A 12,698-nucleotide genomic window follows, 5' to 3' on the forward strand; every position below is an offset into this window, starting at 1 on the left:
TTGGAAAACAATCCAGAGCAATGCAAAGGTTTATAACACAATATACTGATTTCCTAAAAGTTTTAGAACTTTTAACTTTGTTTCTGATAACTGTACAGAAAAATTAAGTCCCATTAGTACTATATAGTAGCATTGCCATTCCAAGCTATACATTTTAAGAACTGATGAATAAAAGAACAGGCCACAAATTTCACTCTATAATATTTGCCTGCCACTGATGCAGGACTTTGAAATATTCCAACTTTTCTAGTAATTGTAACCTATTTTTAGCACTGCAGTCAAATGTACTTCCTTTCCCCTTGTGACTGATTGTTCATTCATTGATTCAACTAACACTGAGTGTTGATTCATGACACATTGTTCTTGGTACTGAGGATAAAAGGATGAGCCCTTGCCCGTATAGATTTAACTTCTAGTGGAGGAAATCAATAATAAAATTCAATGTAAGAAAATATTAAATATATTGAAGGCACAGATGGTATCTTATTCTCAGTACAGTGCTTATTTGGTGCTCAATATTTAATTGACTACATGAATGCATTCTTCACAGTTTGCAGATGGGTATGTCCTTAAAATAAAATAAGGATATATCATCTTCTGAAACAGTATTCTAATCAAATAAGTTAAACAATGTTCTAATAATTATTTTTGGAGATTCTAATTCAAGATCTATAATGTCAGTTAAGAAACTTCATTCATGTATACTATATATCATGAATTTAAATGTTCAATTTAATTTTTTTTTTTAAAACAATAAACTATTAAGACTGAAATCTTAAGTAAATCCTTTTTATATTACTTAGCAAACCTCCTGTTCTCAATCTGCAGGTTCTACAAACACAGCATCACTCCCCACCTTCCTCTACCTTCTATTCCTGGAATCTAAACACTTAATCTAAGGAAAGATGAAAGTTAATGAGAGTTATATTGCATATATTATCCATGGCATGAAGCAGGGAGTTATATAAGAGAGTAAATTATGGTTGCTATGGGAACTATAATTTGGTATTTGAGGCTTTAACTCTAGTCAGGTTAACTATAGTATTTTTAAGAATAATACCAAAAGAAAAATACTCCAAAAGGTAAATTTTTTAAACAGCAAATTATAGAGATTTCATTTTTACTCTAAAATGAACATAAAGAACAGCCAAGAAAATACCTATTTCACAAACTTGATTAAGGGAATGAAGTTCCAATGACATTGATACTGATAGCAATTATAAGATTCACTCACTTCTCTACAATGGTCATTATTATTTATGATTAAATGTTTTATTGCTTAATGAAACCCACTCTATACAAAGGTTGTATTCTGATACTAAAAATGAAAAAAAAAAAAAAACAGTACAATTACAAGAGGAAAATGGAGCATTAAAAATACAGGAAATTTAGATACATCAAATGTTTTCTCTATCTTAATTGTGATCACATGACCAATTTAATCATATGTCTCCATTTTTTACTTCATACAAAGGTTCTACAGAGAATAAAATATCTCTATGAACACCATCCATCCTAATACAAGACTGTTCTCAAGTTTAAGAAGCAATTTGTTTAATTTCTGGTATGTAATACTTTAAAGTCCATTTTGAATTCACTGTATACAACAAAATCTGTGTGCATTCTTGGGCAAATAAAAGACTGTGTTCTCAATAGTTGAAGTGAGCCAGGCTTGGGAAGTAAGATAATTTAGGTGGTCTGAAATTTTTTTAACATGAAAATTGGCGATTCTCACTGAATAAGACTGTTATCATTCTGATAATTTTCATCACATACTCTTTAAAACTACATGTTAAAAATGACTAAACCAAAATACTTTCTAGGAAATGAACTCTTTGTATATTTACTTCTGATGTGTATCTACTTTGCGCATTCTCCAAAACTGTTAACACCAAGAAAGCACACTAGTCCCACTGTGCATATATTTTTGATATTTCCCTATAGGCTAAGAGAAATCAATTATATTATGTGCAATTAAGTGGGTAAATATTTTTGCCAAATCACCACCATCATGATAAATCCAAACAACTATTGTATGACTTTTGGATAACTCACATAGATGCATTTTTTTCTATTCATGAAGTGCTACACTTCTGAGGAAAGAGTTAAAAAGGGAAATTGTTAGTAATTTTGCTAAAAAATATAAGCTAGGAGCGTTCACCATAGTATTTTAAAAAAAGATTACTTTTTTCCCCCCAAATAATAGTCATGTGGTAATTAACCAAAGAAAAAGGTGAATTTCATTTCCTCTGAAAATGTTGCATTGAAAATAATTTCTAAGCCATAAAAGGTAAATGCAAATAATGACATTGCAAAACATCCTACAAATTAATTTATTTGTTTAAATATATGAATACATATATTTTTTTGGCTACTGGCTACAATGACTCATAACTAAAAATTTCCCTCATTATAGACTTTTTAATTAGAAAGAAAACATAACACTCAAAGCCAATAAAACTCAGAGATAAGAAAAATTGTTGCAAAACAGTACAGATAATTTATAAAAGAGGAAAACAATATAAGAAAAACAGGAAATCTAGATACACCAAATCTGTTTTCTATATCTTGTGATCACATTAGCAGTTCAATCACGTTTCCATTTTTGATTTAATACAAAGATACTGCAGAGAATATCTCCATGAACACCATCCATCCTAATGCACGACTGTTTTCAAATTTAAGAAGCAAGTTTCAGCTACATAAACCACTCATCCACTTTCACCAAATGGTTCTTTTTACTGTAAAGAATTATTTTTATTTACTGCCTACCTTTGTTAGACTTGTAGCTGTTTAGAATCTTTTGATGGGCTTGGAGATGGGTCTCTCTCAGTTACAAAGCTGTTATGTCGTCCACTTACTAGGAATGTGAGGTTTCCAAGTGTTCCCCCTGTGAAATGTAGAATTCCAAGTGTCCCACCAGGTAGTCTCTGGTTGCTTCAGGTTTTTAGAGGTATCTTACATGGATTTTAAGGTATGTTTTATTTAAAACTTAAGGACAAAAACAATCATGACCAAGTAAATGAGAAGTCCATGGTCACTGAGTTAACTTCACATTCATGAATTTGCTGACAGGATAGTCCTTAATGCTGCGTTTCAGGGGTTAGCAGCCACAGCCTGTGTGCTGTTGGCTCGAGACTGCCAGCTCCCACAATCACTTTGTTAACAGGCAATCTCTACTGCCTCCATGGCTCTCTTCTTGACAGCCTGGCAGCGGGCTTTGCGCACAGATAAATGTGAGCAGTTAACCAGCTGAGGTCTGCCCTGGACACATTCAGTCATTAGTTCTGAAGGTAGAGTAGAAGGAAGAAAGGGGGAGGGTGGGAGGAATTGCTAAAGTGAAAATAAGGGGGGACAGATGCATAAAATGCATCCTTTCCACCCCCAAAAGTGAGGAGGGCCAGTGGGGAACAGGGGCCTGGATTAACTGGAAAGGGACTGAGGTGAGTGGAGGAGGCTGGATGAGACTGAAAGCCTTCCAGATGTCTTCTTGTGGAGCTTTAAGAGGCTCTGAACAAAAGTGCAACACGGTTGCCCTTGAGTCCCATCTAGGTCCCTTTACTTAATTATCAGCATGACCTGATGTACTTACTCTGTGACCATGAGTTCATCACCCCAATCACAGCACAACCACCTTTTGAATTAAATCACCAAAAAACCCAATCCCTGAGATTTACTCAGAGGTGTGGATTTTAATGAACTGATCAAAGTGATGTTGTCCCAAGCACAATAGAGAACACTGATACCTTACACGATTACAGCACTTTCCTGGAGTAAGAAAAGTCTCATGGGCCCCTAGGTTCAACCCCTCTCCTCTGGCTTATGCCTCCTCCAACTCCACAAGTAGGCTGAACACAGTAAAAGTTCTCAAGCAGGGGCTGTTAAGCAGCAACCTCCACCCCCACTCCCCTCGGATTAGTCAGCAATGTCTGCAGACATTTTTGGTTGTCAAACTGGCGTGGGAAGGGGTGCTACTGGCATCTAGTGGGTAGAGGCCAGGGATGCTGCTAAACATCCTGAAACACAGGACACTGCTCCACGGAAAATTATCCAGCCACCAATATTAGTAGTACTGAGGTTAAGCAAGTCTCAGTTAGAGTGGAATTGAGTACAGTAGCGTTATCACACCACCCTATAAGGCTTCTTCACTTTTGGCCATCCACAGCAGCCCTAAGCCTCAGTAAATCTTGCATCACAATGAATAAGAAGCCTGGATAGAAGGAAATCCTCTAGGATTGTAGGAATGCAGGAATGAGGATGGGGGCTGAGGAATGATTTCACCTCAGCGGGCCTTCTCCACTCTATCATACTCTTCTTCCTCAGCAACCAGAGGACCCAGCCTGCCTACTGAATGTTGCCAAAATGATGAAGGAAAATATTCCTTTGCCCTTACCACTATTTATGATTCTTCTGTGACAAAATAAAAGCTGGTTTGTACAGAAATGCAGGAAAAATTTGCTCTTCAGATTGGGTTATTGTTGGCCCTTTTAGGTTATAAGGTATTCTCAGAGAGAGAGAGAGAGAGAGAGAGAGCGCGCACGGCTTAATTCTCCTTTTTTGACCTCAGCAGATTAGTAAGGAAGAAAAGGTGGTCTGGAAATATTTATAGGCCTTTGTAAAATATGAAAATGAATACTCCTACAATTGAATTCTTAAAAAAAAAAAAATTCCTTTATCAGTTCTAGAAAGGAAATGCAAAGGCTATGCCCATACCAAAAGGTACTATCTATTTTTAGTAGGCAATGTTCTCTAACTAGTTGGTTCTGTTTCAGTCTGGACCTCAAACATAGTGTAAAAAATACTTTTCCCTTTACATTATTATATGGAAAACACATTTATATAGCCATTAGTTAAGAAGGTCTTAGGTTTTTTAATCTACTAACATGGATTACATATATGAGACACCATTTGCATAAAGCTGAGGTAGATGAATGAAATGATACACAAAAAGAAAAAACTGGTGATGTGATAAAGCTAAGATAACCAAACTCAGAGTGAAGAACTTCCAACTCAAGCCTTTTTCAAACTAGATGCGAAATGATGCTGAAATCCAACTTAAGAGATATACTTGCAATTCTCTTACCTACTTAAATATAAATGCAAAACTATCTAAAATATATTTTAAAATATCTTATTGACATAAATGTTCTTACAGAATTATGCTGGTACTAGTACAGATCTCTAGAGGCTCTTTTCTTGAAAGAGATAATTCAGTATAATGTTAGCCTTTAAAGAGAATATTTTTGAAATATAGTAATATGCAAATATTAAATAACATTAAAATATTCTGAGTTCATGACTCAACCCAGATTTTTTGAAAACTTTTTATAAATGGTCAGATGTAAAACATAAAGACCTCTACTTTAGCCACAAAAGTGTAAGTAACAAATTTTCATCTCATAAATGGCCTTACAATAATAAGATTAAAAAAATAATGAAGTACTTTCAGATGAACTATTCAATCTGTAATTCTAAAACTTTTTACATTTAAAAAGCATGCTGTTAAATTCATGAGATATTCTACACAAGAGAGTCACTAGAAATCATTTTGCAAACTGCAGGAGGTTAATAATCACAACTCTCTTTAGTTCATATGGTTTTACAATAATTGCTATTATTGTTACTCCTTACAGTTTGTTGCCTAACATTTCTTTCTCTGAGCTGGTTGCCTTCTTCAGTAAGTACACAAGGCTTGAGAACAAGAGCTTCTGTATGAAAAAACTATAGGCTTAGCAAACTTAAAACGTCAACCTAATTCTTTGGTACACTCATTTTTAGATTATCTTTTTCAGAAGAAATACTCCATTGAATCTTATTTACATGAGGAACCCCAGAAAACCTTATGCCAACAATTGCTTCTTTCTTTAAGAATAGAAAATTAACTGTCCTTCCCTTTTTTGTTTCCTCATATAAAAATAAAGACAATGAACAATTTTCATAAGCCTATTTCCCTTCTTTCTTTTGACATGAAAATACAAAAGCAAACTGACTTTTTATTTCCAAATATGCAATTTCAGCTAATCTCAAAAAGTTCATTGAAAGCAATGCACAAAATTACAGAGTTCCACATGCAACACAACTGTTACGTAAACCTCATCGGATCCATTTTTATTTGCAATATTCACATACCTTTCAAAGTAAAGTTCCAATTTTTAACAAATTTGACTTACTCTATTGCCTGCCAGGCAGACCCACAGGATTCTATCATAATTGATGGTAACTACTTTTCCACACACTCCTACTGTTTAATGCACACTATTGTCACAATTTATGATGATAAGACCAGCACAAAGCCATTGCTCCCTTGTCTGGCTTTTGCCTATTTAAGGATTAGCCCTTACACCACAACTAATATATTAATAAATGCTTGCTGAATAATGAATGAGTTTATTTCTGTCATGTTTACCACTATCCACTGTAACTATATTCTTAACAACTAACAATCTCGGGCCCTTTTGGGCACCGATATTCTCAATGCATCAATATTCTCTTTTCTACTTTTAAAAAATGTTTTTGCTGTATTTGCACCATTACCACACATACATACACAAAAACACAACCACACATCTTCAAACCTCTGATAAACTTAGGTACACATAATTGTGCTAGGTAATTCATTCAAAAGAAAATAGCAAGTTTAGTCAATTGCACAAAATACGATGCGTTTCCTACTCTTAAGAAAAACATTTCCAAAGAGATTTCCGTTTAATAATAAAGGAAATATATAAACAGCTGCCCCCTCCAATTAACAAAATCAATCAACACTTAGTTCCAATGAAACAAGATGCATGGCACCATTTTATGCTGTGCATTGTCCCAGGATCGTTAACTATAGAACTACATGACACTGAACTGATTCCTAGAAAGTCTGGTAAGAAACTAAACATATGTATTAAAACACACAGACATTACATATAGACAAATGCATGTGCTTACTATGACCTGAAGCTTTCAATTCTCAAGTACAATTTTTTAAAAATCCTTACTAGGAATCATAAAAAACTAAAATTCTTGCCTTTTAATCTCGAAGTAAGGGAACACTAGTGTAACTGGCATGCGTCCTCAACAGACACAGAATTCAGTCAAGATCATTCCATGATTTTGTGGAAGGCAGCACTCTAAATGTGTGACATGGGTCTGAAGTCTGCGTCCCTAGGTAGTTCTCAGTGAAGTCCACATTTAGAGTTTGGACAAGATTCTCAAAATGTGGTCCCTGAAGCAGTTCTATCAGCATCACCTGGAAACTTGTCAGAAATGAAAATTATGAGGTAATAGATGGATAGCCTGAATTAAGAACCTGTAAGAAGAGCCTATGAGACTTGTTTTCACCTCTAGGCGATTGATATATGGTCAAGTTTGAGATCCTCTGAATTAGATAAAAGCCTTCTCCAAGGATCACATTCCTATTGTCATTAGAGCAAATGTATCTTCTAGAACTAGCACTATGTTCAATTAAATGCACTTGATTATTCATAGTAGTCTGAGTAAAATATCACAATCAAACTTATCATATTCTATTATATAGTACTTAAAACTTCACATTTTCACCAGGACAAAATTATATTAGCAAGCTTTTCCCAATTAAGTAGACACTATGACAAATGTTTGATATCATTGTAATTCATGGTGGTGATCTACAATTAAACCCTAATGTTTGTAAGCAGGGGGCTTATTCTGTTGTGAAAAGGAAAGAGATCCTTTTACGCCAGTAAAGGTACAGGCATTTTGTATCTATTTCTCAAGACCAGCTGCTACCTAGAGTGTTCTCTCACTTTCCCATCCCATCTGTGAGAAATACTGGAAAATAACTCAAAAGTAGGTGCAACAACATGTTGGTGAAAACATGTTTAAAACAACCCAAATAGTTCACATTAATAGAGCAATTTTGGATTCCCACCTACAGGAAAGGGTAATAAATCAGGAAGCATGAGGCCTCACACGCTGAAAAAATTCTAATCCCAATAGAGCTGGTCCTAAAATGTGATGCAATGGAGTCTATTTCAGCAGTTAAGAAGGTGCACAATGTTGTACGTAAGAATCGCAACTCCCAAATATGAAAATGTGAGACTTCCAATGGTATCTTCAACTTTTCTGAGGCTATTACAAAAGGAGAACAAAAATAATCCTTTGAAATAACATAAAGCTTGGATGACTGTCAGGGACCAAAAGGAAAAGCTGTTAAAAACCAGCAGGGGTCAAGTTTAAAAGTTAACTTTTGCTCTCCAAGATAAAGGTTCCTTTTCCACCCAGTTTCTGTTTTGACAGGTGACTGCCTTACAACAAACTCCCTCCCTCCCTCCCTCCCTTCCTTTCACACCCTTAAGTCAGCCTCCTTTTCAGGGAAACAAATGCCCTTATCTCTTCACACCATAATTCTAAGGGGTTCTTATTAGCCAAATAAACTGACATCGTCTTAAAAACAATGTCCCTAATTTCTCTCAATTCCGTGAAGAAAATAATTGGAGAAGGCTACAAAACTTAATACTTATTATTTTCCTGCTCCAGGCACACACACAAAATTGCTTTCATTGAGAATCTAAAAAGCATTTATTTTACAGTACTCAGTAAGAGCATATTAAAATCTTCTGCCCTGCCATCCCAGACCTATAAAAAATTTAGTCATGTAAGTGACTAAATCCTGTGTGAAGATGATTAATGCACCCAGCAAACTATTTCATTTCCAATTTCCCATTTTCAAAAATTCCCTGTCAGGAGTATATACATTTCTTAAATTAGATATTTGCCAGTACTTCACATCAAAAGGCTTCCAAAAACTAAAACAAACTCCTAAAAAAGTCACTGAATGCATTTTAAAAAATCCTTTATACAGTACTTGTTGTATGTCTTCAGAGCTTTCAACACTTTAGATCTATTGAATTAACTAAATTTACACAAATGCAAGAATGAAACTTTGCAAAGCCTAAGTGTGAATATTTTTTCCTAATTTCTTATTTAGCATATATACACTACCTTCTAATTAAGTTTGGTACTAAACTTCAATGAGATCAAGTGTAAAAAAAAAAAAAAGCTTTAGAACCAAACCCAGGCAGAATTCTCTATTCCTCCTTCATGCTGCAATTCTGAGAGGTCACCTGGGCCAAAGACACAACATTTTAAGGCAAAATATGTTAATACAGCTTTAAGAAACCTGTGGCCTTTAACTTCTTTTGGCTCCCTCAACACAATAAATCTTTTGGAAAGTCAAAACTCTTCACCCTACACTTCATGGACCTAAGGTACATCAAGTGATTTTGATATATAGTCATACACCTTCCACTCCATAAAGATATCAGTAAAATGGCCCTTAAGAAAAACAAAATACAAAATAAAAAGCTCACACTGCCTCCTGCTGTTAGAAGGAAAATTTCATGAGGTCAAAATGGTCCACACACTGCACAGTGTAATAAAGCAAGAGACTTAAGTTTTCTCTTCTTTTTTAACCTAATGATCTGTTTCCTAATTAAAGCCACAAAAGAGCTGAGACACTGCTCACAACCTACCCAAATGTACTGTAGAAAACACTACAAGGCATGACTTCAGAATTGAAAATCATATGCTCCAAACAAGCTTTAAATTGGATAGGTGTTTTTAAACAAAGCAGAACAAAATATGAGGAAACAAAGAAAAAGAAAAAAGAACACTAAAAACACCACCCTGCCTGACCAGTGGATGGTTACTCTCCCAGATCTAAGGCAGTCTTAGCAGCTGGCTTCTCCCGTTCCTGCTAGAAGTCAGCAGAACAGATTCAATATCCAGTTCATCTTAACAGTCAGAGGGTATAGCCACACCCCAGGGATTCCTAGACCTTGATGATTATTTTTCATGTTTAAAGAGTTGGGAGTAATGTCTCCCAACTTGTCACTGACACTTCTCTCTTCAAAATCTAACAAACCACTCTTGGGGGCATCAGGCACCTGCCCCTGTCCACCTCAGCCATGATACTGTATTAAACCACTGAATATGAAACACAGAAACACAAACAATAGTTTGGATTTGTTTCTTTAAAAATGACATTTGTATTAAAAATCTTAAAATTAAGAGACAATGATTAACCGCGTGTATGGAATTAGAAATTACAAATTGTTAGAATTCTCTTGGTACATCACAACAGTAAAATTTTGCTCTGTGCTTCTGGAGGAACACCCTAAAACAGAAAACCAAAAATTAAAAAAAATTATATAAAGGGGGAGCTAAATACCTGAACGTTGGAACAAAATGAAGCAAAAAAAAAAAAATAAAAAAAATAACCCATCGCATTACAAGTAAATTACATTTTAAAGGCTGGAAAGAATAAAGAATTCACTGAACAACAGGCCCTATTGTCCTGGCTCCTTCAGGAAGATTATTAAAAGTAAACTGGGAAGTAGTTTGGGGGAGGAATAACAGATTCTGGGATCTGGTGGGAAGTTCACAGGTTGGCACCGGCTGGAACAGCTGAGTTTTGAAGGCACTCTGCAGACACAGGGGTGCTGGGGGCCCTGAATCACATTTGCGAAGTTTCTGTACTGTAGTTTAAAGAGCTAGCCATCAAAACCATGTATGGCCAACCAATACGAACAAAAAGCTAAATCTAAAAAAACACACACACAACAGTACACACAAAAATGTGCAGATCTGTAACATTTTTTTTCACAGCTGATAAAAAAAAATACTACCGTTCTCCCCCAGACTCCCCTTTGATACAGTAGGTAAACAAAATAGATTTTTTTCCCCCCACAAATTATCAGCAGACACTTTCTGGCACCCCACACTGTATTGGCATCAGTGTTAACAGTCCCAGTTCAGATGTGCAATACTTCAGATTGGATACACTGTAACAAGAATCCAACTTTGCATAGACATCCTCAGAATCGAAATCAGTCACGGGGTTGCCTTTCCAAGCTGGCAGAAAAGGAACCCGATCTTAATTTCCAGCTACTCCTGGAAAACAAGGAAAAAACAAAAGTTTCTTCCTCTCCTCCTGCTCCTTCATTTGGTTCTCCCGGACTTCCTTCCGTGTTTTTGAAACTTGGAACTAGAAAAACGGTTGTTGACAGAAAAACAAAAACAAAAAATCCCCCCTTTTCCACCTTCTCCCCGTCCTCTTCCGCCCCCACCCCATTTCTTTTTTTTTTTTTTTTCCAGACTGAAACTTTCGCCTGCCGGTGTCAAGCCGCCAATACAGGGCCCCACGGGCTGCTTCAATGGGGAAATATGCGTCAACCAAAATCAATGAGAAACGTACATGCTGCAAAGATCCACATTTCCACCGGGACTCGGATGGTCATGACGGGACAACCCCTCGGAAACCGGGGAGAGGCGGGGGACGCGACCACCGCGGCCAGTCGGGCGCCAAGAACCCCCAGCCGATGCAAAGTCATCTCCAATCTCAAAGCAAGAAGAGAAATCACATTTAGAAGAGTCGGGTGCGTTTGGCTTTTGTGCGCAGAGCGCGGCTGTCGCGCGGCAGCCGCGGGCGCCTCAGAGGATCACGCAGGCCGAGCAGCAGCCCTCATCGCCGTTGGGCTGCGCCGCGTAGTTCATCTGCCGCACGATCTCGGCGAATAGCTCGTCCACCGAGGCTTTGTTTTTGGCCGAAGTCTCCATGAAGGGGCAGCTCCACTCCTCCGCCAGGGCCTTGCCCTCGCCGAATGAAACCTCGCGCTCGCCCTCCAGGTCCACCTTGTTGCCCACCAGAATCATGGGCACGCGCTCGTACCGCTTCACGCGGATGATCTGGTCCCGCATGGGCTTGATGTCCTGGAAGCTCTGCTGGTTAACAAGGCTGTACACGAGGATGAAGCCCTGGCCATTTTTGATGTACAGGTCCCGCATGGATGCGAACTGCTCCGTGCCCGCCGTGTCCAAGATCTCCAGCACCGACGGCGATGAGTCCACCTCAATCTCTTTGCGATAGAAGTCCTCGATGGTGGGGTCATACTTCTCGATGAAGGAGCCGGTCACGAATTGCACCGTGAGCGCGGACTTGCCCACGCCGCCCGAGCCCAGCACCACCACTTTGTACTCTCTCATGGCTCCGTCGGCGTTCTCGCTGCGCCTGCCACGGCCCCGTCGGGGCTGCGCACCGGAGGAAAGCTGGGCTTGGTGGCTGGACTTCTCTGTCCTCAGCTATGCAGGAAAAACTCAGGAGATGACCGAGGAAGGCAGGACGCGGAAATCACCAAGCGGGGGCCGGGCGCCGGGCCGGCCGGCGCGGCGGCGAGTCCCTGCAGCGCGGGTCCGGGGCCCCGGGGCAGCCCACGGCGGCGGCAGCAGCAGCCTGGGCGGCGGATCGGGAGGACAATGCCGGCAGCCGGTGCTAGGCGAGGGCTGCAGCTTCTCTCCGCAGCAGCCCAGGAAGGCGAGGAGGAGGCGGCGGCGGCGGCGGGCTGCGGAGGCGGCTGCTAATTGCGCGCCGGGCCGGGACGCGCGTGGCATGAGTCCCCGCAGAGCGTGCGCCCACCGCCGCGGCCCTTAGAGCTCTCTCCCGCAGCCTCCGCGGGGCGAGGGCTTCCTACTCGCCGCGCGCAGCCCTGCCCGCCCCGCCCTGGCGAGCATGCCCAGTGCGCCGCTGCCGGCCCCGCCCGCCGGATCTCCGGCTCCAGGTTTTCCGGGGGGCCGGACGGGGGTGGGGCTGTAGGCGGAGCTAGCGATTTGATTCAAGACTAGAGGATTCGGGATAGGCACTAGTATAGGAGCCGGAGAAATGTGTGGGGGTG

General features: G+C 39.2%; 1 protein-coding gene across 1 annotated transcript; it reads right to left on the reverse strand.

The window, feature by feature from the left end:
* Positions 1 to 4,850: 4,850 nt before the first annotated feature.
* Positions 4,851 to 12,034, reverse strand: RAP2B (RAP2B, member of RAS oncogene family). Its single transcript, XM_055569293.1, has one exon. It carries the CDS (start codon positions 12,010 to 12,012, stop codon positions 11,461 to 11,463), a length of 552 nt encoding a protein of 183 aa, XP_055425268.1. The 5' UTR covers positions 12,013 to 12,034; the 3' UTR covers positions 4,851 to 11,460.
* Positions 12,035 to 12,698: the final 664 nt, after the last annotated feature.

This window comes from Bubalus kerabau, chromosome 2 (assembly GCF_029407905.1).
Source record: "Bubalus kerabau isolate K-KA32 ecotype Philippines breed swamp buffalo chromosome 2, PCC_UOA_SB_1v2, whole genome shotgun sequence".
Taxonomy (NCBI): Eukaryota; Metazoa; Chordata; class Mammalia; order Artiodactyla; family Bovidae; genus Bubalus; species Bubalus kerabau.

What these genes read in the sequence shown, in the direction of transcription:
- RAP2B (XM_055569293.1), bottom strand. Translation starts at nt 12,012, where the DNA reads ATGAGAGAGTACAAAGTGGTGGTGCTGGGCTCGGGCGGCGTGGGCAAG.